This window comes from Homarus americanus, unplaced genomic scaffold (assembly GCF_018991925.1).
Source record: "Homarus americanus isolate GMGI-L3 unplaced genomic scaffold, GMGI_Hamer_2.0 scaffold60559, whole genome shotgun sequence".
Classification (NCBI taxonomy): Eukaryota; Metazoa; Arthropoda; class Malacostraca; order Decapoda; family Nephropidae; genus Homarus; species Homarus americanus.
Genome location: NW_024752976.1, coordinates 71,656 through 97,997, shown reverse-complemented (window position 1 = coordinate 97,997; position 26,342 = coordinate 71,656). Strand labels below are relative to the sequence as shown.

The 26,342-nt window shown below is 40.5% G+C and overlaps 1 protein-coding gene across 1 annotated transcript in view; it reads right to left on the bottom strand.

The window, feature by feature from the left end:
• LOC121855233 (putative neural-cadherin 2) overlaps positions 1–26,342 on the bottom strand; it is a 77,540-nt gene that overhangs the window by 6,361 nt on the left and 44,837 nt on the right. Inside the window, exons 3-11 of the mRNA XM_042350113.1 lie at positions 22,555–22,670; positions 19,568–19,732; positions 17,616–17,753; positions 14,289–15,690; positions 5,141–5,374; positions 4,817–4,992; positions 4,114–4,260; positions 3,743–3,919; positions 2,308–2,707 (exon numbers count right to left, since the gene is read on the bottom strand). Of these exons, the coding sequence (XP_042206047.1) occupies positions 2,308–2,707; positions 3,743–3,919; positions 4,114–4,260; positions 4,817–4,992; positions 5,141–5,374; positions 14,289–15,690; positions 17,616–17,753; positions 19,568–19,732; positions 22,555–22,670 (2,955 nt within the window). The remainder of the gene's footprint in view (positions 1–2,307; positions 2,708–3,742; positions 3,920–4,113; positions 4,261–4,816; positions 4,993–5,140; positions 5,375–14,288; positions 15,691–17,615; positions 17,754–19,567; positions 19,733–22,554; positions 22,671–26,342) is intronic.

Genomic DNA, 26,342 nt, shown 5'->3' with positions numbered 1-26,342 from the left:
GATGTACCACCCCCACAGGATGTAACACTCACCCCACAGGATGCACACACACCCCCACAGGATGTAACACTCACCCCCAGATGTAACACAGGATGTCACCCCACAGGATGTAACACACACCCCCACAGGATGTAACACTCACCCCCACAGGATGTAACACACACCCCCACAGGATGTACACACCACCCCACAGGATGTAACACCCCCACAGGATGTAACACTCACCCCTTATGTAACACACACTCTACCCCACAGGATGTAACACACACCCCTACAGGATGTAAATACACCCCACAGGATGTAACACTCACCCCACAGGATGTAACACTCACCCCTCACCCCCCTACAGGATGTAACACACACCATCACCAATACACCTAAAAGCGTCTGATAATTAAGACTGTGTTCATCATGTGTTTCATAACCTGGACTCGCGTGGTAAGAATGTGAGTCAATCTGTTTCATCATTGTAAGAGTATGTCAGGCTGCCAGGCTCTTGTGATGTGTGGTGTATATCTACCTGAACAGAATAACTATCAAAGGAATAGCTGTCTAGTGCTGTGAGTTGGGTATACATAACTGTCTAGTGCTGTGAGTTGGGTATACATAGCTGTCTAGTGATGTGAGTTGGGTATACATAGCTGTCTAGTGCTGTGAGTTGGGTATACATAGCTGTCTAGTGCTGTGAGTTGGGTATACATAACTGTCTAGTGCTGTGAGTTGGGTATACATAGCTGTCTAGTGATGTGAGTTGGGTATACATAACTGTCTAGTGCTGTGAGTTGGGTATACATAGCTGTCTAGTGATGTGAGTTGGGTATACATAGCTGTCTAGTGCTGTGAGTTGGGTATACATAGCTGTCTAGTGCCGGCGGTACTCACAAACCTCCTCAGTACTCGTTCTCTCACCCTAGTGCTGAGAGAACGTTTCTAGTATAACTTGTCTCTGTGTAGTTTGGGTATATTTTGTAGTTTTATATTATGTTAGCCAGTTTGGTTAGGTTAGGTTAGGTACTTTTTTATAGTCATGAGAAATTTTTAATGGTCGGACCTTTGAGACTATGGCCTCAGGCATTACTGGACGAATACTCCAGATATAGTGAAACCTCCCAATAACGGATTTCTAGCTATATATAATCCGTTAGATGGGGATTTCATATATAACGGACCTTCGATATTAACGGATTTCCATCTCTATATAATCCGTTAAATGGAGGTTTTTACATCTAACGGACCCTTGATATAGAGGTTTTACGGCAGCTAGCCATCATATGAGTTCTTTTAGGGGAAGGGAAGGGAAGGGGAGGGAGGGAAGGGAGGGGGGAAGGAGGGGAAAGGAAGGAGGAGGGAAAGGGAAGGGGAGGGAGGGAAGGGAAGGGAAGGGGAGGGAGGGAAAGGGAAGGAGAGGGAGGGAAGGGAAGGGAAGGGAAGGGTTTGGTAGGACTTCACTGAAGGACTCCACAGCATCCCCGCATCTCCTCCATTGATCGCAGTCCTTTGGTTAGCGGCAGAGCTGAGTCAAGCTTCCCGCCGGCTAGAGATCCGGGAGAAATGATGCGAGTGTGTTGTGAGGAAAAGTTATCGATGAAGTTTGAGTTAGTGAGAGTGTCGCGAGATGATGAACGTTGATGTTATTTAACTTATCTTTTTATTTTTAGTTATGAAGGAATTACTATTTGAATTGTTATTGTGTTTTATTACTTTTAGGAAATTGCCCTGATTTTAATTGAGCGAGGGTAGGGTAGGTTAGGGGAGGTTAAGTTAAGTTAGGGTAGGTTAGGGTAGGTTAGGGTAGGTTAGGGTAGGTTAAGTTAGGTTAGGGTAGGTTAGGGTAGGTTAAGTTAGGGTAGGTTAGGGTAGGTTAAGTTAGGGTAGGTTAGGGTAGGTTAAAACAAGTCCTACTTTGTCTACTTCTTATTGTTACAGCATTGGTACCAAGATTTTATTTAATTATTGTATTTATTTTGCTTCTGAAAACTGGATGAAATTTGTTGAAAGTCCGTCAGTCTTTATTTCTAATTACGTCAACAATTATCGTCAGTTTTTGTTGAATTATAGACAATTATCATTAGGTCTTATTGGCTCATTATATAATGTTTTGATAATATTTGTGCCTAGAAACTAAAATGTGAGCGGCAGGTGATGTGTGTGTGTGTGTGTGTGTGTGTGTGTGTGTGTGTGTGTGTGCGCGTGTGTGTGTGTGGCCAGAGGCTAGGGTGGAGCACTGTAAGAGGCGGCAGCAATATTAAGTTATGCTGTATAACAACAACAACGTGACAACATTAATAACAAACTTTATGTACTCACGAGGATCAAACTTGAGGTTGATGTGGGCGAGGACGTGGGCGGGGTTGGTGGGCGCCAGGGAGAGGTTGAAGGGCGGACCGTGGCCCAGCGCCCACACGTCGTGGTCGGTGGCGGTGAGGGAGCCGAGCAGTGTGGGGGCGGCGTCCTCCGTCACGTGGAACACTGTGGGCGGCAGGAGGACGGGCGGACTGTCGTTGACGTCGGTAACGGTGATGGTGAGGGTGGCGGTGGCAGAGAGGGGCGGCCGCCCACGGTCCACGCCCACGACCTTAGCCACACCTATGGCGCCGTCAGGAGCCTCACGGTCCAGCGCTCGACGCAGGCTGACTCCTCCCTCAGAGTCGACAGTGAGGGCGCCCCAGCCGCCCTCCACCCGGTACAGCACCTCCCCCACCCCGCCCTGGGCCGGGACACACACCATACTGGGTGTTAACTTGTGGTACACAGATGACAGGTCAACAGGTCACATACTGGTGTTTATTATAACTAGTGGTGGACAAGACGTCACTAACGGTACTGTGGGCAGCGCCTCGTGACGGGTGGGGGGGACAACCATGTCTCAGTCTGTGAGTCAGTGTCAGTACCTACCTGACGGAGGGAGCACAAGCTGTCTCCTGTACACACTATGCCCCAGTGACCGGTAAGTCTTATGGAGTTATGTCATCGTCTTCAAACAATTAATAACCCGCCAGAATAAACAACAGTAAATAAACAAACAAATAAACAAACACACACACACACACACAACAACAGGAGTGGATGAATGACCAGGAGTAACTAACACAGTCATGGCAGTGCTCTGGCTACGTCACCACAGGTAAAATTCTCTTGTGTTTCTTTTGGAGTGTGAAACAATTGGGAAATTTTCGTCGGCCATTGAGTTAAGCTTGTTAGCGAGGTCAGTTAGGTCTTACGGTGCTCTGTTAGGTATTGTGTGTGTGTGTGTGTGTGTGTGTGTGTGTGTGTGTGTGTAAAAAAGACTCTGCCATCATACGACTGTTCCCACGAGCTTTATTTAAGAACCTCCCAAAGAAGATTAACAATATATTAAAAAACAAATTAACCATAGAGGACAAATACCATCCCAACCATCGTCTCTAAATGCTTCGTATGTCATTCACTTCGTTCAGTATTCATTAATAATTTTTCCCTTCACTAGTTGAATAAAAGTGAATAGAATTGATCGTTACTGAGATTCATTCACTAATTCCACGTCAGAGTTGTAAACAAATATTACTTTTTATGGCATTTCGGATTTTTTTTTTTTACCTTTGCTTAATAAGTTGATGCTGTTGACAAAACTAATTTCAGTGATGAATGACGGGATGCTTAGGTGATGGCTGCCGTGTAGGGGATCAAAGTTGTGTGTGTGTGTGTGTGTGTGTGTGTGTCCGTGTAAGCCATGTCAAAGTTATGGGCGTGTGGGCGTACTCACCATATCAGGATCATGGGCGGGTAGGGCAGCCAGGAGGGTACCAGGGGCGGCGTCCTCCTTCACAGTAACGTGGGCGTGTGGGCGGTGGAATTTGGGTGGGTTGTCGTTGACGTCCCTCAGGCGGATGGACACCCAGGCGGCGTCCATGTGGCGAGCGTCCCTCCATCCCCCGCGACCCTGGAGAGGAGGAGGAGGGGGGAGGGAGAAACGGGGAGGGTTAGCTGAGAGTGAGGCCTTTTGTCTCACTCACTCACTCACTCACTCACACACAATTTAAGTCAAGATCGTTGGTTTTAGTGTGTGTGTGTGTGTGTGTGTGTGTGTGTGTGTGTGTGTGTGTGTGTGTGTGTGTGTGTGTGTGTAAGACTCACCCTGTCCGTCACTTGCACCATAAACTTGAAGCCTCGCCGGTGGGTGTCGTCCTCGTAGTCAAGTGTCTGGAGGGCGAACAGTTGACCCTCGGCTCCCACAGACCTGATGCCGAAGTGCTCCCAGCCCCACCCGCTGGCCTCCACCACCTGCAGCAGACACAACACCTGTAACACCTGCCTCAGCACCTGTAACGCCTGCCTCAACACCTGTAATACCTGTCCGACACATGTAACACCTGCCTTAACATCTGTAACACCTGCTTCAACATCTGTAACACCTGCCTCAACACCTGTAATATCTGTCTCCACCACAGCTTAGGTCATCGTACTCAAGGGGTAATAGGACCCCATTAAAAATAAGTCCCTCATTAAGCAGACAGTCGCCGCTGATTTAATTAAAGGTGTCTTTCTCTCACTAAAAGTTTCTCACTGATAGAAATGTCTTCCTCTGTAGTACGAGTGTCTCACTATGTAGAAGAACTCCTTACCCTGTAGAAGAACCCCTCACCCTGTAGAAGAACCCCCTGTAGAAGAAGTCCTCACCCTGTAGAAGAACCCCTCACCCTGTAGAAGAACCCCTCACCCTGTAGAAGAAGTCCTTACTCTGTAGAAGAAGTCCTCACCCTGTAGAAGAACCCCTCACCCTGTAGAAGAACCCCTCACCCTGTAGAAGAACCCCTCACCCTGCAGAAGAAGTCCTTACTCTGTAGAAGAAGTAGTTGGAGGTGTCGGCGTCGAGGGCGGTGATCTGAAGGAGGGTGGAGTCATCAGGAGGTCCAGGGCCCCAGGTCTCGTCTATCTCCACGTCCCACTGTGATTGTTCCAGGCGGGGCGAGTTGTCGTTCACATCCACCAGCCTCACCACCACCACGCCCGTGCCTGAGGTGAGACACGGACACTCAGACACACACACACATACATACATGGACGTACATAGAGACACACAGACACACATGGACACACAAACATTCATACGGACACACACACACACACACACAGAATGGACCATACCTCTCACAGTACTCACCTTGAAGACCTCCACCATCTGTGGCCACTACCTGGACCTCGTATTCAGGTGTTGTCTCTCGGTCCAGGCAACAGATGGAGGTACGGACGAGGCCGGTCTCGGGTTGGACGGAGAAGATGGCCTCCCCCGTCGGCTCGTACACCACGTTCTTCTGGATGGTGTAAGTTATCCTGGCGTTGGTGCCCTCTGAGACGTCATCGGCGTCCCAGGCGGCTATCACCACTACCGACAGATCTGACACACACACCAGGGTATAGTATTAATGTTGTTAGGATTACCACGGACAGTCTGACACACACCAGGGTATAGTATTAATGTTGTTAGAATTACCACGGACAGACTGACACACCACACACTAATAATAATAATAATAATAATAATAATAATAAATAATAATAATAATAATAATAATAATAATAATAATAATAATAATAATAATAATAATAATAACAATAACAATAACAACAACACTAAAACAGGCCATTAAATCACCACACAAAAACGAACCATCTTTTTGTTTTCATAATTACCACAATAATTGTATTTTGCTCTTCCCAGTATTAATATATTAGTCATTAGTTGGATGTGAGTGATATGTCATAAATGTAAAAAAAATAAAATAAAAATACATCCAAATTGAATGCAATGTTTTTTTTTTTTTTCAATTCGATTTTACGGATTTTTTTTACCAACATCAGCGAAAATAAATGATGTTTTTTTGGTCATGTGTTTTGATGTAAATTAGACAGGATTTTCCATGTCATTTTTTCTTCTTCTTGATTTGATAGATATGAGGTGAGGGTGAGTGTGTTAATGGGTAGGGGGTGTAATGGGTAAATGGGTAAGTGGATTAATGGGTAAAGGGGGCAATAGATTGACGGGGAAAATGGGTAAAGATTTAATGGGTAAATGAGGAAATATTTTAATGGTGAAATGACTTAATATACTAATGGGTAAAATGAGTAGATAACGTAATGGATTGATGGATAAAAAAAAGTAATGGGTGTATATTCGTTAATGGGGTAACTGGATTAATGGGTAATAGAATATATGCCTGAACTAATTAGACTTTTATTACATTTTATCTACATTATTATTATTATTATTATCATTATCATTATCATTATTATTATTATTATTATTATTATTATTATTATTATTATTATTATTATTACAAACACACCACCTCTAATATTGTCAATTCTTTACACTAAAACAATTAAACCCGTATTAAAAATTTATGGCACAATAAAAACCCCAAAAAATTCAATTCTATCTGGAAATTCTGTAATCATAAAACATAACTATTGAATGGACGAATAACGATTAAAGATTCAATAGGCAATTAACTATATATTGTCTAAGTTACGTTACTGGCTATATAGAGAGGGTAGGTCAGTGTGGGTTGTGGGTTGTGGGTTGTGGGGTTGTGTTAGTCAGTACTCGTGTTTATGTCGTGAATTAGACACACACACACACACATACATACATACATACATACATACATACATACATACATACATACATACATACATACATGCATACATACATAAGAGACAGACAAACAAAGAGATAAAGAGAGAGAAAGAGAAATGGAAGAGAAGATAAAGCTATGGACGCCACAACATGTTCCCTATCAGCCAGGACCTCTCGTGTACACATGAATCTCTCTCGTGTACACATGAATCTCTCTCGTGTACACATGAATCTCTCTCGTGTACACATGAATCTCTCTCGTGTACACATGAATCTCTCTCGTGTACACATGAATCTCTCTAGTGTACATATGAATCTCTCTCGTGTATACATGAATCTCTCTCGTGTATACATGAATCTCTCTCGTGTATACATGAATCTCTCTCGTGTACACATGAATCTCTCTTGTGTACACATGAATCTCTATCGTGTGCACATAAATCTCTCTCGTGTACACCTATTGCATTTTATGAGTATTTTTTTATATATTGATATGAGTGCGTGTGCGTGTGTGTGTGTGTGCGTGTGTGTGTGTGTGCGTGTGTGTGTGTGTGTATCCGTAACATACATCTCATCCCAGTAACTGTCTCACTTTACCAGTGGAATATTTTCTACTCTATATGTCGCCTCTGAAAGCTGTCTCCTCTTACCTCCATTTTATTGCTATATTTTTGAGTATTTTTAAGGTGTTTTTAAAGTGTGTTTTTAAGGTGTGTTTTTAAGGTGTGTTTGTAAAGGTGTGTTTGTAAAGTTAGAAGAAACGTAAGGAAAAAATAAATATGAAGAAAGATGAGAGAGAGAGAGAGAGAGAGAGAGAGAAATTAACAAAGAAAAAGAGAGAAAATCAAAGAAAATACGAGAAAAATTGAAAACAAAATATTGGTTGAAAGAGAAAATGAAGAAAGAACAAGAAAGAAAGAAGACAAATAAAAGAAAGGAAATAAAAGAGGTACTGAGAGAGAAAATGTAATTATACTTGTCAACTTTCTACTACCGGGAGAGAGAATTGAGGTGACAGAGAGAACGGGAGAAATGGCCTGAAGACAAGGGGAGAGAAGGGAGAAGGTGAGATTTAATTATTCTGGTCTACTTATCGATGAAGAGAGAGAGAGAGAGAGAGAGAGAGAGAGAGAGAGAGAGAGAGAGAGAGAGATTATTATATCATCAATAATTACATCTTTTAAAATCAGTTCCAATAATATATTTCTATATTTATTTTACTCTGAATTAAATAAATGTAACTTTGATGTTTACATTTTAATATTCTCGTTGACAATATTTTATTTATGTTTTTTTAATATTTTACGATAGATATATTTTGTTTCTTTGATAATTGCTTTTAAAATAATTCCCTTTCTGGTCTTTATCAATTATACGATTAGCTTCGATTTCTGTTCAGTTTACTTAGCTAATTAGTTGGCATTTTTTAATTACTGGCTTTAGTTATTTTGTTCTTTTGTTTTCGTTGGTGTTTCATTAGAATTATTTTTTTTTTTGGGGGGTACTATGTTACGTATGTTAAGAGGGAGGGAGAAGGGAGGGAGGGGGGAAAAGGAAGGGGAGGGAGGGGAGAAAAGGTGGGAGAGAGGAGAGGGAAACGGGAGACAGGGGAAGGTGGGGAGGAGAGGGAAGATTTTTCTTAAATTTACAACTACGGTTCAACATGTTAGTAGATAATAACTCTTAAGGGACCGTAAATATAGAAGCTAAGGGACCGTAAATATAGAAGCTAAGGGACCGTAAATATAAACAGCAAAGTGAAATAAAAATAATACCCCAGTAACTTATATTAATCTTAGTGTTATATTTCTTCTTTCTCGATACGTTTATTTATTTAAAACTTCTTAATTTAACTTCAAGATAAAACAGAGTTGGAACCTGGAGACTCTGCTGTGATGAAACGAGGCAACACCCCCCTTCCTCCCTCATATTCCCTGTTCCCCTTCCTCCTCATTCCCTCACCCCTTCCTCACCTCCCACTCCCCCTCACTCCTCTCCTCACCTCCTACCCCTCACACTCCCACCCATCCTCCCCCCAAACACCCAGCATCTTCTTTGTTTACATTCGCTTTTGTTCAACTTGTTTACACCTTTCACGGTCTTCACTCCAACTTTCCTCACCTCACCTTTACCCCGGAGGAAGAGTGTGTCAAACTACCGTCACACTTTTCTCAACGCTGTTACAACTTTTATTTTTCCTGTCGTGGAAATGTTGTCGTAGATATGTTTGTTATGTTTTCTTTACTAACATTTAACTGTCTTATGTTAGTATAAATATATTCTCATTTTTATTCAGTATTTAAGTAGATATTATCATTATTATTATTATTCTTACGTGAACGTTTTTTTTTTACGAGTTTCTTAATGTACTTTCAAAATATTTTCTTTAAGTTACAAAATTATGATATTAATAATGTTAATAGTTTGTTTTGTTTGAAGTTCATTTGATTTGTTGGTATTATAAGAAACAGGTGATAACAGGTGGTGTCAGGTGATAATTAAGTTAAAACAGATAATAACAGGTGAGAGCAATGTGAATCAGGTAACAAATTAATAACAGGTGTCGACAGGAGAGAAATCTATTAACAAATGATGACAGGTGAAGATAGATAATAAGCAAAAATGGATAATGAAATGAAGAGAAGATGGAGGGCAAGAGAAGGAAGAAGAAGGAAGAGGAGAAGAAAAAGATAATGAGGAAAGGCGGATTATGTAAATGACTTGGTGGTGGAAGAAGAGGAGGAGAGAAGATAAAAGAAGAGAAATACAAACAACACGAAAAGAAAAAAAATGTGAAATGAAAATAAACTTGTAGAAGATAAAGGCAATGTGGAGAGAGAGAGAGAGAGAGAGAGAGAGAGAGAGAGAGAGACTTTGAATATTGGAAGAAGGAATAAGCAAACATGTTAATAACAGTGGGAAGAGCAGAGAGGGAAACAAGTAGGAACATTAGCACGAAAAAAAACGAAAGAGGGAATTACATAGGATAAGAAGATAAGGAAACAAGTGAAGGGGAAATAACTGGAGAATTAATGAAGAGAAAGAAGAAGAGAAAGTGCAGTGAGAGAAGGAAACGAAGGAGAAGAAGATGGAGGAGGAGGAGGAGGAGAACAGCTGGGGACGAAAAATTATGTGGAGGGGAAAAAGGAAAGAAAGAAGAAGATTGACGGAGATTAGAGAGAGAGAGAGAGAGAGAGAGAGAGAGAGAGAGAGGAGAGAGAGAGAGAGAGAGATAGAGAGAGAGAGAGAGAGAGAGAGAGAGAGAGAGAGAGAGAGAGAGAGAAGCTGTTATATTATGTTATGTTATGTTGGGTTATGTTATGTTAGGTTAGGTCAGCACAGCATAGGTCAGATCAGGTCAGGTCAGGTCAGGTCAGATTAAGTTAGGAAAATTTCTCTTCAGCTTTCCATTAACAACATGCACCATCAGGCAACATAAACATACCAACATAACACACACATACAACTAGCCTTTCAACCTACACACACACTGGAGCGTTGAGAAGCATATAACGATGATAAGTCACACGTCATGAGATATGCTGCATGTAATTACTGGGTGTGTCTGGGAGCTCACATTATGACATGACAGAGAGGAACGATATGTCATGTTGGGAAACTTGGTGAATTAGTGAGAGAAAATGTAGGAGGGGAGGGATTGATAAATGAAAGGAGACAGGGGATAGGGTGGGTAGATAGATAGATAGATAGATAGATAGATAGATAGATAGATAGATAGAGAGAGAGAGAGATAGATAGATAGAGAGATAGATAGATAGCTGCTTTGGCGGTCTACTGTCGTCCACGCGGGTAACATGGCCAATCCAACGTAGTTGTTCTTGGATAATTGTAGCCTCGATGCTCCTACAGTTGGTGTCAGCGAGAATACTGGCATTTGTTCTCTTGTTTTCCCAGCGAATTCGGAGGATGGAGCAGAGAACGTTAGTGAAAGTTTTCAAGTGCCTTGAGGTGTCTCCTGTATGTGACCCATGTCTCGCTGCCATATAGCAGGGTGGGGAGGACCACTGCTCGATATACGTGTAATTTTGTAGATAATTTCAGTTCCCTACAGCTGAAGACACGGTTTCGGAGTCTGCCAAAGGCTTGAGATGCACATTTTATCCAATGCTGAATCTCCTAATCGATGTCCTTGGTGGTGGACAGGTGGGAGCCGAGATACCGAAAGTGGGTAACATTAGAGAGGGTAGTACCGTTAAGCTGGATGGATGATGGAGGTGTGTCTGAACCAGGGGCAGGCTGAAAAAGAATCTGAGTCTTACGTACAGTCACCTCAAGGCCGAAGTGTGCATACGCATCTGCGGAGGTGTTCAGGATCTCCTGTAGGTCGCGTTCAGTGTGAGCAACAAGGGTGAGGTCGTCTACATACTGAAGTTCAGTAATGGAAGCTGCTGACACCTTTGTTCTTGCCCGGAGTCGTCTATGTTGAAAAAGCCCTTCATCCGGTACTCGATGTCCACCCCGCTGGCTAAATTGGTAATGGCACGAGTAAGGAAGGCAGCCAAGAAATTGGAAAAGAGAGGTGGCGCCAGTACACACCCTCGTTTAACCCCCGTTTGGATGGGGAAGAACTCAGACTGGGTGCCATTGTGCAGGACACTGACGTTCATGCCTCACAATGGCGATGAATTTTGGTGGGCAGCCAAAACGGCTGAGGGTCCACCAGAGGGCTTCCCTGTTGACCGAGTCGAAGGCCTTGGTGAGGTCGATGAAATCCCAGATCCACACACACACACACACACACACACACACACACACACACACACACACACACACACACACCTTGATAGAGCCAGTTACCTCCTCACTGTGTTGCTATTCGTCTTCATCATTATTTCTCGTAGTCAACCTTACACCTTTACCTGTGATCATTAGAAGAGCCTTTTAACCTGTAGCTAATGTCACACACCTTGTGTCTACTACAGTTACTAATACTCTTAAATGTTCTCTGTCTATCTGTCTGTCTGTCTCATTGTCTGTCTGCCTTTCTGTTTTTCTTTTGCTCATTCTCTGTCTATCCGTTTGCTTACTATCTCACCGTTTCGCTCACCTTATCATCTTATACACCTTGATCCTTCCTCGCAGTTTTTACCCCTTCAAGTTTTTCCTCTGCAAGACCCAAGAGGCTATAACTTTCAATCCTCCCCTCCCCCACCCCCCACCCCGCATGACCCCTCTGCACCTTCCCACTCAGACCCCCCCACTCCTCCCTCACCCCTCTCACACTCCCAACACACCACCTTCCCCCACCCAACCCTCCCCAAACACTTCCAAGGACTCTCCCCACCATCCCTAATTACCTCCCACATCCCACTTGTACCATTACCGTTCACCAAATCTAAAAAATAAGGCCACCCATACATCTCTAGCACCACCAAGAGGGTCTGGGGAGCCATGGTGTCACTTTGACTTATTTTCCAATGAATTTTTACGCCCTTAATATTTTTTTCTCCATGTAATCTGTTGGAGGAGTGAGATATTTCCCTTATATATCGCTTACATACGTAATAAAACATTTCTTCAATTTATTTTCTTCATTTTTTCCATGACGTATGAATAATATGTATAATTTTGTAAGGTATATTTTATTGTTTATTACTAATGTTGTTAAAATGTATTGAGTTAATTTTTTTTCTCACGATTTCTTGATAACATAAACAGTAATTAGTCAAGCTTTTTCTTTATAAATATAATCGTTACACGCTGAAATAATTCCTATTCTTCGTATTTCTGCAACAACCACAAAATAATTAAAAAAATGTTTGAGGTGATATAATTACTTCTAAATCCCGCCTCTTCTCTACGTTAATTGGAATAGCGTTTTACTTAAAGAGTTTGTCGATAAATTCTAGCGCGAAAATTTCCCCCACACACCTGGTAGAAGACTCTGGCGTGCCCTGGTTTATTATGGTCTTTGTTAATCTTGTCTTTACTCGATGTATTGTTCCAACATTCTGTCATAGTTTTTTGTTTACTAAAATTTGTTAACGTAACTAAACTATTATTAAAGATCCCCTGAGCTTTATAATATCTGTTAATATCTAGTGATGAGGATAATGTTAACATACAGAATAACGTTTTAAAAATATATTCATCTTCGTTAGAAAATATTACCTTAAATAAACTTACTTTCATATCAGAGAAAATAATGAAATAAATCAATTTAAATTTGTGAAAAAAAATTAACAATATACTAATATTTTTAAAAGGTCTTGAATAAATTTGATTTTTTTATAGAATATTTCAGGTAATAATATTTTCTAATAGTTGAATAAATGTTAGATGTTTGTGTATAAAATATTAAAAAAAAGAATAAATCAACTAAAAATAAATAAACCAACGTGTAAAAGCATCACCCCAGACTACAAAACTCACTCAAAAGTACATAATTTATATAGCTGTCACTTTCCACCTAACTGTACCAACTGTACTTGCCTTACAGTGCGTGACCAGTGGCAGGATGACAGCAGAAGGTACAGTACATACACACATACATACACACATACATACATAAATACATACATAAATACATACAGCCAATACAAAAAAAACACAAGTTGATATTCCACAAGAGCCTCACAATTTCCTGTTCCAGCGCAAAACACACCATTTACGGAACATAACCCCGAGACATTAGGAGCGTATACCTGTCTCACGGTCTCAATGGTAAACTGACACCTATTGTTCCTTACGATAAGATCTAATATTATTGGGGGAAAGTTTGTTTTGTTTACTGTTTATTCTTTTTTGTTTATGATTATTATTGTATTTATTATTCAGTGTTGTTGTTTCCTTCCATGCGTTGGGATTTGTTTGTGTTCGTTTTGTAAATATTTGTAATTTTTTTTCGTTTTTGTTGTTGGTGTTTTTGTCGTATAGTTGAGAGATCTTACTTGTGTCTCGATACAGTAACAAGAAAAAAACAAAGGAAAATAAGTAAATTCAATAAACTTTGTCCCTAGGAAATACTCGGTTGAGAATTCTCACTTGTTACACGAAATCTAATCTGAAACTCGATCGACAGTCCCATAAAAGAGGGTGAATGACCTTTGACCTGTTAGTCTTGACCTTTACTGTGTCTCTACGGAATACAATAGGTGACTCAAGGTTTAATATTTCCGGGTAAAGTCTTGTGTTGAAAGGCGGAATGTAATTTAAAAATTGAAGTTAATATTTGAAGGGGCGGCGCCATTAAGTGCAGCATGAGTGACTTATTTTCTAAGTATTTATTATGTTTATATTATACTTAACGATATTCTCCCTTAGGCCGCCTCACTGCATCTTAAATCGTCATCTTGGACACTAACCGATCTCCAACCAATATGGCTGCCCGGGAGTGTGCTTCATGGTCTATACTTACTGACGATAATTAAAGGTGTTTAGGACGTAGAACGATACTATGAGGTCATCAACTATTAGCCTAATGACCAGGAATCACATTTTATATGAGTCTGTACTGACCCTTGACCCATTAATGTCATAAACGATGATTTGAATGTTTGGTGGCGATAGCTGTCAACGCTCACCAGTCTGAACACCACCAGACATGTAACAAACACAATGGCGAGTTCAAACACCAACACATTAGGTTATTATTGAGAAGAAAGGTTAAGGAATCTATCTACTACAACATGAGACAAGTCAGTGTACTCACCTATAGGGCCGTTCTCCTGCACCTCCCCGTACATGGTGGCGTTGGGGAAGACGGGAGGGTTATCGTTGATGTCCTTCACCAGCACCGTGACCACCGTCTCCGCCACGTGTACTCGCGACCCTCCCAGACCGTTTAAGCTGCCACCACCCAGGCGACGCCCCGCTGCCTGAGTCTTGTTGCCGCTCGCTGAGTCCTGACCCTCATCACAGCCGCTGTCAGTACTGAAGCTGCCCAGATGGTAGTGGTCCTCCTCCCCCGCTGCTCTCCTGCCTCTTGGGGTGACCAGGGAGGGTTGAGGACCTATAGATTCTGGTAAGGTCTTCCATCTGATCCCGGAGTCACGGGAACGTCCAGAATTACGAGATAAATTTTCTGGATGTGTGGTTTTACTGCCGCTGCCAGGGTTTATGGTTGGTTCCGTGCCATTAGGTGGATATGCAGATGTTTGGATGTTATTTACACTGTCGCTTTTATCTGCCAATGATTCAGCGATGTGTGTGGCCTTGATGCCGTTTTTAGAAACCAAAGGAATTGTTTTCTCTGTTGTTGAACGCGAGTCTGATGACAGCAATTTGTCATCATAACTACGACTTTTGTGAGCGTGGTTACTACTATTAGACTCTAGATGGAGAAACAAAGACCTGGGGGACTGTTCGTTTGTCTTTAGCTTGAGGCTGGGCTCTGGTGTGGTCCTCAGGTCCAGGTCATCGTGGGTAGTCTTGCTGCTGGGCATTAAGTCACCATCACCGTCACCATCACCATCACCATAATGTGACGTTACCGCTGCTCCACTGTCTCCTCTATACCTGGTCTGTGAATCATCATGAATCTTACTTCCTCCTGAGTCATGATTCATTCTCATTCTCTCACCTTTAAAGTTCTCAGGTACTACTTCTTGCTGACGTCCACACATTGTTGTTTTTCTCTCTCGAGGTTCGTAATTCTTCCGTGAATCCAGAACGGTATGTAATGAATATCTTCTAGGATATTTCCCTCCATTTTCAAGATTAATATCATCATTTACGTTCGAGTTTCTGCTTAATTCATCACCATCAATCCTGGTATACTTCTCTCTGTGTTCAGGAAGATGGCTGCCTTCCCTCATGTCAGGTATTTCTTCAATAAACTTCTCAACTCCAGCAGCAATATCTCCCTTATCATGTCCTTGGGTGATTAATGGTTCCTGTGATATATTTCCCCTTTTTATTCTTCTCTTGTTGGATTTATCATTGGTATTTCTTCGTCTTCTGTTTACTTTATCGTTGTGGTCCTTGTTCTTCTTCTTGGAGTTGGAGGCTAGGAGGCGATCCATAGCCTGGCGACTCCATAGTGCTTGTCCGTCCCTCACCTGTACCCTTACCTTCCACACCTCCTTTCCTCTAGGCGGGTCACGGTCCAGTGCCTGTAGAAGAGAGTTGTCATCATCATCATCATCATCATCATCATCATCATCATCATCATCATCTCCTAAGAACTCCTTCACCACCTCTTTCTCCTACTTCATCATATCCTTTAGTTCCTTCATTATCTCCTTCACCTCCTCCTTCACTTCCTTCATTATCTCCTTCACTCCCTCCTTCATCAACTCTCACAACTCCTCCTTTCTGGCTGAGTTACCTGTCCAGTGCCTAATTAGAAACAGACACAGGTAATCTTAACACAACCAAAGGCATGATTATCTTGTTTTAATAATCTGAAGAGAGACAGACAGACACGATAGACAGACAGGGAGACAGACAGATAGAGAGACAGACAGACATACAGAGAGACAGAGACACAGACAGACACACAGACAGACAGACACCCTCAATTCATTTTTGGTACAGCATGCAACAGATCACCGTAACACCATTTTCATAAACCTAATCCGTCCCGGCCTAAAGTACCTTAGCCCGTGTGTGTGTGTATGCTATTGGGTAAACGTGAGTAGATTAACCATATTATGTGAGGGGGGGAGGGGGTCGGGGGTGAGGGGGGTGAGGGTAGGGGAAAGGGGAAGGGGGTCAATATCACCATGTAGTATATTTCAACTGTGTGTGTGTGTGTGTGTGTGTGTGTGTGTGTGTGTGTGTGTGTGTGATCCAATGTAAAAAAAATGTAAAAAATATCTCTCATTTGCATTTACTCTCGGGAAATTAAACAAAATTAAATTGTAAAATCATAAGTAATAATAATATTTAGGTGTGTAATTTAGGTTGGCTTTTTTCAATACCTGTTTTTGTTGATTTACCTAATGGATGTTTTATGAAGTGAGGGATATATAAATAATTGGTTTATTCTTTGTTTACTTTTTTGTTTTGTTTATATTCGAGTTTTCATTGTTTGTAAGGTATGGATTAGATTTTATACTCCTTAATTAGGGATAAAGGAAGGTATTTAAATTAAGGTAGAGTCTCAGTGTAATTTTGAAACCATCTAGGAAGTTATCTATAACATTGCTTTTTGTAACCTTTTTATATATTACCCTAAGAACCTAATATAATTCCGGGTTATATTATTGAATTAATACATTAAGGCGATAATATCCAAAGAGGAAAACAGAAAACGAACATTATAACTAAATTGTTTTACTTTGTTGTAATCGAAAATGTAAACCTGAAATATTTCCTTCCCAATCTGGATTTCAATCTCGTTTTACTTTCCGGTTGATTCTCGTGTCATGTGTGTTAGTTAGCTCAGTGACACACTCAGGGACGCTCTAGTCACCTGTGTTTTATAGAAGAAAGTTAATTAAGTGCTGAGACAGGTAAATACACACCTACCTATATTAATCTATGGACAAAATTACCTGGACATTTTAGGTAATATCCTATATAATAGTTTATTTACGATACAGGGAGAGTGTTTTGAATATTATTATTATTTATATATTGTATTAAACTTTTCTCATACTGTCATTTTAATTATATTTATAATGCAGGTATCGTTGGCCAGGTGTCGTTGACCAGGTATTCTTGACCAGGTATCGTTGACCAGGTATCATTCACCAGGTATAAGCCAATTACTATACACACACACACCTGCACGACTCACAGGTAATTTTCCAGATATTACCTCGTGTTAAAAGCCTTGTGTCTGCGTATACATACATTTCATTTAACCCGATTACAAATTTATTTAGTCAGGATAGGATTATATATTATCATACATCCATCATGGTAGTGTTAGCTTTGATAAATTTGTTTCTCTCGTGTTAAAATAAATGTACTTGATATAAATATTAGGTTAGGTTAGGTTAGGTTAGGAAAGAGTTATGAAGAGTTATCCTGGTGATTTAACGTGATAGGTTTAGTGAGAAAGATAATGGTGAAACTAACAGTGACGTACCCTGAGCTGGATGAGTTCCCCGGTAAGAGAGTTGACAGAGAAGAAAGCGTCGGTGGGGTGGAAGCCGTCAACACCATCCCCCCTCACCGTGTACAGCAGCCCGTGGTGGTCCAGCCAGTCTGGGTCCGTCGCCTCCACCTGTACACCACAACACAACCATTACTATTATTACTACCATTACTGACATTACTACCATTATTATTTTTATTACCATTACTATTATTACTACCATTACTACCATTATTACCATTACTATTATTACTACCATTACTACCATTATTACCATTGCTATTATTACTACCATTTCTACCATTGTTACCATTACTATTATTACTACCATTACTACCATTATTACCATTACTATTATTACTACCATTTCTACCATTATTACCATTACTATTATTACTACCATTACTACCATTATTACCATTACTATTATTACTACCATTATTACCACTGAATTTTATTGCCTTGAATCACCTGAAGATTAACTACCCTAACGCAAACCATAACCAAACCTAACCTAACCTAACCTACCCCCCTCCCAGGTAGCGATAGGGTGTTTAAACGGTAGATGTAATAAGACTGGGGGTGCTAATCTTCAGGTAACACACTCAACTAATACAAACAAACTTTATTACTACCAGATGCTGTGAGAGAGTCTGATAATTTTAATAATCTCCTTTAACTTTTTCAATATTGCAGGTATTTTCTTTTAATATTGCAAGGTGACAAGAGTCAATATTAATAGTACACAGATTTTTCTTTCATTCATTCTAACTGTTGTTGTCTTCTGCTTAAGTGTTCCTTACTTATAAAAAATCCCTTTAAAAAATCCTTACATTAAAAAAAAATCCCATAAATATCCCTACATTAAAAACATTCCCTTAAAAAATCCCCATATTAAAAAATTCCCTTAAAAAAATCCCCTACACTAAAAAAAAAACCTAAAAAATCCCCAACTCCCAAAGAAAAATCCCAGACTTATTCCCACTAACCCCAAAAGAGGCGGAGGACAAATGGAATATATGGAGCGAGGAGCCTATGGGGGGGACACACACGTAAATTGAAACTTTTACTGTTGAATTGGAAAAAAAAACCTACCTGAGGGGATGGTCACGGCAGGAGGTACCTAATGGTGAGCTGGGGAAGGTGAAGGAGGGAGGGTTAGGGAGGTGGAGAGTTTAGAGGGTGAAGGGTGGTAGAGAAGGAATGGGAGAGGACAATGAGGGGAAGGAGATGGGGGGAAATGGGGGAGGAGGGAGGGGGAAGGAGGTTTAAGGAGGTGAACGAATGAGGGAGGGGGAAGGAGGATGGAAGGAGGAAGAGGTGAGAGAATAAAAGGTGGGAATTGAAGATGGTGGTAATGATAATGAGTTAAGAATGGAGAGAGAGAGAGGGGAGATAAGAGGGGAGAAGAGGAGAAGAGAGAATGAGAGGGGAGGGAGTGGTGACATTGGTACAGTGGTGAGGGGAGGGAGTGGTAAAAAAATAAGTACAGTGGTGTGGTGACTATACAGGTAGAAGCCAAGGTAATTAAGGTGAGTAGCGTTAATGAGACTTTTGCCCAGGTGAGTTGTTTAATGTACCTTGGAATAAGGTCAAAGGGGGGAAACAACAACAACAATGGCAACAAAAAAAGTCATGCAAAAAAGAATCAGAAATAATATTTATAAAGTCTGAAAAGTTCTTACGTTCATTAAAAACAAATAAATTTCTTTGTTTTTATTTACGGTTTGCAAATGGCTACTACTACAACTACTACCACTACTACTTCTACTATCACTACTACTACTACAACTACTCCCACTAATACCACTACTAAGACTATCACTACAACTACAATCACAACTACTTACATTACCACTACCACTACCACTACCACTACCACTACTACTACTACCACTACCACTACCACTACTACTACTACTACTACTACTACCACTACTAACCGTGGCGATGGTAGCTGGTAGATGGCGGTCGTCTTCCTCCACGACAGTTACTTGAGGCTTAGGGTTGAGGAAGTAGGGGGCATTGTCATTGACGTCAAGAACTGTCACTTGTACCATAGCATGTGCTGCCTGACCCTCCACCTCTGCCGCCACCACTAGCTCGTGCTGCGACACACACACGGGGGAAGAGAGAAATAACGAATGATGTTATTTTTCCTATCCACCTTTTATCACCCTTTCTCTTTTACCCTCTACAGAGAAACAAGAATAAAAACAATAAATAAATAGTATCTGTATCACAAAAACACCAACAAATACACTAAACAAATATAATCTTCAAGTTACGTAATATGTGTCAATTAACAAGAGGTAAAAATTCAATTAACCTTTTGTTGTTACCTGGACCAGAAATTACCTGCTCAATATTGTATGATTTTTTTTTTGCTGTAATCTGAACTGTAAAAAAAAAGTATTTGAATTTTAATATCTGAATGTGGATTTTTTCTGTCTGTCTGTCTGTGTGTCTGTCTGTCTGTGTGTCTGTCTGTCTGTAGTTACTGTTGATATATTTGGGATTAAGAATAAACTATAGTGTTTTTAAATAGAATAATTGAGAAAGTAATCTAATTTATCATCAGTTACACACATATATATATACACTCGCTTTAATTGTCTATGGTATTAACTGCAAACAACTGTATTATAAATTATTTGTTTACATTACCACGTGATGAGGTATAGGGATGTGTTTGTTTGTTTATTTGTTTATTATCTTCCTCTTCTTCTTTTAATCCTATCCTAACCTAACCTAACCTAACCCAACCCTGAACATCAAAATAACAAGATAATAAAAAATTAATAAAAAATAATACTAAAAAAAATTCTCACCACACCTCAGAGTACAAAATCATTTCCTCCTCCCACAAGCACCTGTGTCAGCTGAAGAAGGCGAGGCAGGAGTGGTCTTACATCCAGACATTTCTCCTCAAATCACATCCCAGCAACGAAAAAAAAAAACCTCAACTCCGTCAGGAAGGAAATACCGGAACTGTAGGACAGGCTGAAGTTCCTAAGACACTACAGTCATCTTGTCTTGATTTATCACGTCAGGTATCTTTACTTTTTGTTTACCTTTTTTTTTTTTTTTTTTTTTTTTGTTCCTTTTGGTCTGTAGAGGACCTGGTAGAGTTCTGTGGGGGTGTTGTTTGATGTACCAATGATGGTTCGTAATTATGAATTGGAGGTTGGAACAATCACGGACAATCGTTTCCCATCACGAACCATCACACCATCAGGAAAGTTAAGGACGTGGTATTTTTTCCTCGAATATCTGAAGAACTAAGCCTTACACACACACACACACACACACACACACACACACACACACACACACACACACACACACACACACACAGACGGAAAAGCCACAATCACTCCGGTCATTTATTTATATGACAACCGTAACCAGAGCCAGGCGGCCTATGGGTGTTCGGACGATAGGAGTAATGTTAGGTGAAAGTGTCCCACCCTGTCGTCTCTCTCTCGACTATGACTTGGACTTGACAGTAAATGCCACAGGACCCTGAATTAAGAGCTCACTGTACACGACATTCACAGGGCCACGGGCCATTGGATATGAGTCATAAGGCCATGAACCACTGGATATGAGTCATAGGGCCATGAACCACTGGATATAAGAATCACAGGGCCATGGACCACTAAATATAAGAATCACAGGGCCATGGACCTGAGAAAGTAAAGATCCCAGCGGCTGAAACCATGTGACACCTACGTCTTTCATCAGGTGTTCACTCCCACGGCCCTCCGGTGACACGAAAAACTTCTCACAACTCACAACAGGGAGAGAGAGAGAGAGAGAGAGAGAGATTCACCTCCTCCTCCTCAGAAAATATCACCCGAGAGCTTACGCCTGAAAGACAAACTAACTAATGAATACCACCTCTCGTTCCCCCACACTGACTCTCCTCACGTCACGTAATCCCACTCGACAACACAATCAACAAACATAACAAGAGATCCTAAGAACACACCACCGATGGGACACTCAGCCAACCAGAAACAAAAGAACATCAACATTGACAAAAGAAACCTGCTCCTCCCCCAGAATAACGACAATGGCTGGCTATCTGGGTGACGACTTCTGGTGATGGTCTTGTGGGCGAGGAAGTTTTGGTAACGATTTGAGGATCAGGTTTACATTACAGATATGGGGGGTGGGATGGGGGGATGGGGGGGGGATCGTAAGAAAGACATAGTAAGAGTATCGTTCCTGTTGTTGATGTGAATGATGGTTAGGTTAGCGTTCACTGTAATGTACTTTGAAAACTTTTTTTTACTTTTTGTTGAGAGCTTTTGATGTTTTACGATTTTAAGCCTTGAGTTAGATTTTTTTAAGTTTTCATGGGAATGTATAGTTATTATTCTCAAGGGGTTAAGTCATTATTCTCAAGGGGTTAAGTCATTAAACTCAAGGGGTTAAGTCATTATACTCAAGGGGTTAAGTCATTATACTCAAGGGGTTAAGTCATAGTCCTCAAGGGGTTAAGTGATCATCCTCAAAGGGTTAAATATTAAATGATCATAATTCTCTATAATATTTTTTCTTGGTCATTAGGTGAAGATATACATGACTAATACACGTGTCTGAGGGAATTGACCTGACCTGGCTGTAATTGTCTTCGTTTAGAGTCAATGGGTAAATCTATCGAGGCTCTCACCTCATCTACTTGGGAGGATAAGAAGCATTATGTAAGTGTTTGGTCACGTCTGTTTAGTGAGTTATAGGGAGTTATCATCGTCACCATCGTCATTTTGTGGTGAGTCTCGTTGTGGAAGGTGTTGGCATCGTCACAGTGGACAGTATTATTTGTTTTCAGAATCACATCATCACAGCGTCACACCATCCCAGCGTCACATCATCCTAGCGTCACACCATCCCAGCATCCTAGCGTCACAGCGTCACATACCTTATGGTGAGCTTCATAGTCGAGGGCGGCCGCCAGGGTGATGACTCCCGAGTGTTGGTCAATGGTGAAGAGCCCGTCCTTGTTGCCTCCCGTGATAGTGTACCTTACTGATGTACCTGTAGGAGGAGACACAAGTTACAACAGCTGTGATGGTGTACCTTACTGATGTACCTGTAGAGTGAGACGCAAGTTACAGCAGTACATTACAGCTGTACAAGAAGAAGAAGAAAATCCACATGTTAATAAATACTGTTGTTTACCTCAGCCTCTAAACAATATTATCCTAACATAGACTTAATACACTCTACAACACTACACAACACTATACAACACTATACAACACTACACAACACTATACAACACTATACAACACTACACAACACTATACAACACTATACAACACTACACAACAAACCTTCAAGACTTTTAATGAAATTCCTTAACTTTATATTTTCTTTTATACAACATATTGATTAAATTCCTCTTCAATCTAATATTCTTCCATTCTTGGCAATAAATTCCCCGATTATAATGCCTCAGTTCTCATTCACCCTCGCTGCCACACCTCACATCACGCTATATATCTCCCAAATGATCTATATTCTCTCCCCTGTACCATTCATCTTGACATAACATCAGTACACGTTTAATTTATGAGTTTTGGGTTATGGTTGCATGGTCTGGGTGGTCCTTAGGTGGTTTTGGATGGTCCTTCGGTGGTCTTTGGATGGTCTTTGGGTGGTCTTTATATTCCTACCACCTAAGATAGTCTTTATTAGTGTATGGTGTTGAGGTCTTTATGTCATAGCGGGGGTTTTAAGATACGTGAAGTAATGTCTATGTTGTGCTTGTTTATCATTCTGTGTGCATTGGTTCGTTGTTTTGTATATTTTTGTTCGTCAGTGTAAGGATATAGTTGGTGTAAATGAACCTAACCTAACCTAACCTAACCTAACCTAACCTAGTGTAGTAGAGGAAGGTGTGTCTGTCTGGGTCTTTGTCACCTAGTCTGTCTCTAGCTATCTGTCTGTGTGTACGGGTGTCTGTCTGTCTGTCTGTCTGTCTGTCTGTCTGTCTGTCTGTCTGTCTGTCTGTCTGTCTGTCTGTCTGTCTGTCTGTCTGTCTGTCTGTCTGTCTGTCTGTCTCTCTCTCTCTCTCTCTCTCTCTCTCTATCTCTCTATCAAGTACTCGTCTTTGTGGGTCATTTATCTCTATTATTGATGTATATTGTAAAGTCTTATCCCAAACAGATCTTCCTCTTCCTCTTCCCCTTATTCCATCATTTATCATCCTCTCTTTTCTCTTCTCGTGTTATTAGTTATCTGGGGTATTTAGTTATACATGAATATTCTGTTTAACATCATTACGTCTGTTTTAATTGAGGTAAAAATATCTTGTTAGCTTTATTGAGAGGTGTGTGATTATTACCTGTCTATCTATCTATCTATCTATCTATCTATCTATCTATCTATCTATCTATTCATTTACACATACAAACACAGCAACACTCACTAAAAATGAATACAAAAAGAAATATACCGATATATGTAAAAAAAAATGAAAAAGAAAACACAGGAGAATGAAAGAGGTTCCGGCGAGCACACACACAAAAGTCTACGGACATAGCTATTCACGTTTCACTTACTCCCGCTCTCGTCTCCGTCTCCTCCCGCTTTCCTCCCTACCAGTGCCTTTCATCCACAGAATCATATTAAATTACTAAACTATATCAATAATCTGTAAATACTATCAATGAGGTCAAATAATCATATTAATTTAATATTGAAGAGAATTTGATATTGATAATTTATTCTCATTCTGGATAAATTGTATATATTTATAGAATTATCCATCTATTTATCTATCTATTTATTTACTAATTAATATAGATATTTATATAAATACTCATAAAAAACAGAAATAAAAATAATCACATAATTTTACAATGAAATGAAAATGCAAAAGACAATTTATTAATTTATATATCAATCTATTTATATATCTAATAATTTATTAATTTACATATATAAACACATCAACACTAACATAAAAACAATAAAAATAAAATAACAATATCACTAGAATTTAATAAAAAAAACGCGGGAAAGAATTTAGTAAACAATTGGCGGACGGAGCACAAAAGTCTACGGTCATTGCTACCCACGTTTCACTTACTCCGTCTCTCTCTCTCTCTCTCTCTCTCTCTCTCTCTCAACCGCCAGAATCATACAACTCTTTTCCCTCCTCGTACGATTACCTGTCTAGTGCCATTAACACCTGTTCTTTATTACTTTTGACTAATTGTGATTAATGGTTTGGCTATAAGGTGATATTGTCGATGTAATTATAACGAGTGTCGTCATTATTATTCCTTTATCAGACAGACATAATAAAGTACAAATAACAGACATAAACATACAGACACAAAGATGCACACAAAGACAGACAGACAGACAGACAGACAGACAGACAGATAATAATAAGTACTTTTCTCCGTTAAGAACTTTTAACCAAACTGTCTTTTTTCTACTCTGAATGGGAGAAAAATGGTTGTGTTGATCCCTACTTGAGAGAGGGAGAGAGAGAGAGGGAGAGAGAGAGAGACATCATCTCGTTATCACAAATTGTAAGGCTGAAAAAATATTGGCGAGTGTCAAATATTGTCCTTGACCTGTCTGTGTGACGGGTGAGGGAGGTGAGGGGGTGAAGGTGAGGGTGAGGGAGATGAGGGTGAGGGAGGTAAGGGAGATGGTGAATATGAGGGAGATGAGGGTGAGGGTAATAATGGAGGTGAAGGAGAGGTGGAAATGAGGTGAGTGTGGTGGTGGAAGTGAGGGAGGTGAGGGTGAGGTGAGGGAGAGATGAGGGAGATGAGGGTCTTATATGATATTAAAGTTCTCATGGTCTTCCCCAACTGCCGCTAGAGGGCCAAGAAGAGGGTCCGTATGCCTGAAGAATATACGAGACGAAAATCAGAAGTTCCATCACAACCAGCTGAGCAAAAAACACGAGAACTAGAGCTTAAATTCTTAAAACTAAAGACGTGTTATATAATTTTTTACCTCCAAGACACAGATACGTGAGAATGCATTTAACAGACACTTATTAAAGGGAGAGACGGTAGAAAATGTGCCTATAATATTTTTATTGTGTTCCAGTATAAGAATGATATTATCAGAGTATAGTTTTAGCTTTATGAGTATAATAATGGAGGCTAATAACATGATAAGGTATATAAATAAAAATAAAGGTATGATGGAAATTAGTGAAGGTAAGAGTAAAGCTGTGTGTGTCAGGTTATCGAGGTCAGGATGGCAACAATAATGAGCCTCTATTGTGTACCTAGAGCGCGGCGCTAGAGGGGCTACGACGCTAAAACATTTATTACTTTAAACGACACAAACACGACAAGCAAACTAAACCAGCTTAATATAACTTAAAAATAAATTATATTACTTATTTTAGGTTATAATTAAATCCTTAAATTATATTAAATTTATTCATGTATTTGTCCTCATAATTTATTTTTAGCGCCGTTGTCTCCAGTGCTGGGGAAACAACATTGTTATTACGTTATGTTGATCGTGTGAGATGGCGGACGGAAGGGAAAACAGAGAGAATAATATTTTGCATCACCTCAAAAATGACACGTAGTTTATGGGGCATATAGCAAGGGTAGTGTTGATGTTGGGGGGGGGGGATGAGGGGGAAGAGGAAGGGGGGTGAGGAGGAGGGTTGAGGGGGTGAGAGAGGGAGGGGATGAGAGAGGGAGGGGGTGAGAGAGACAC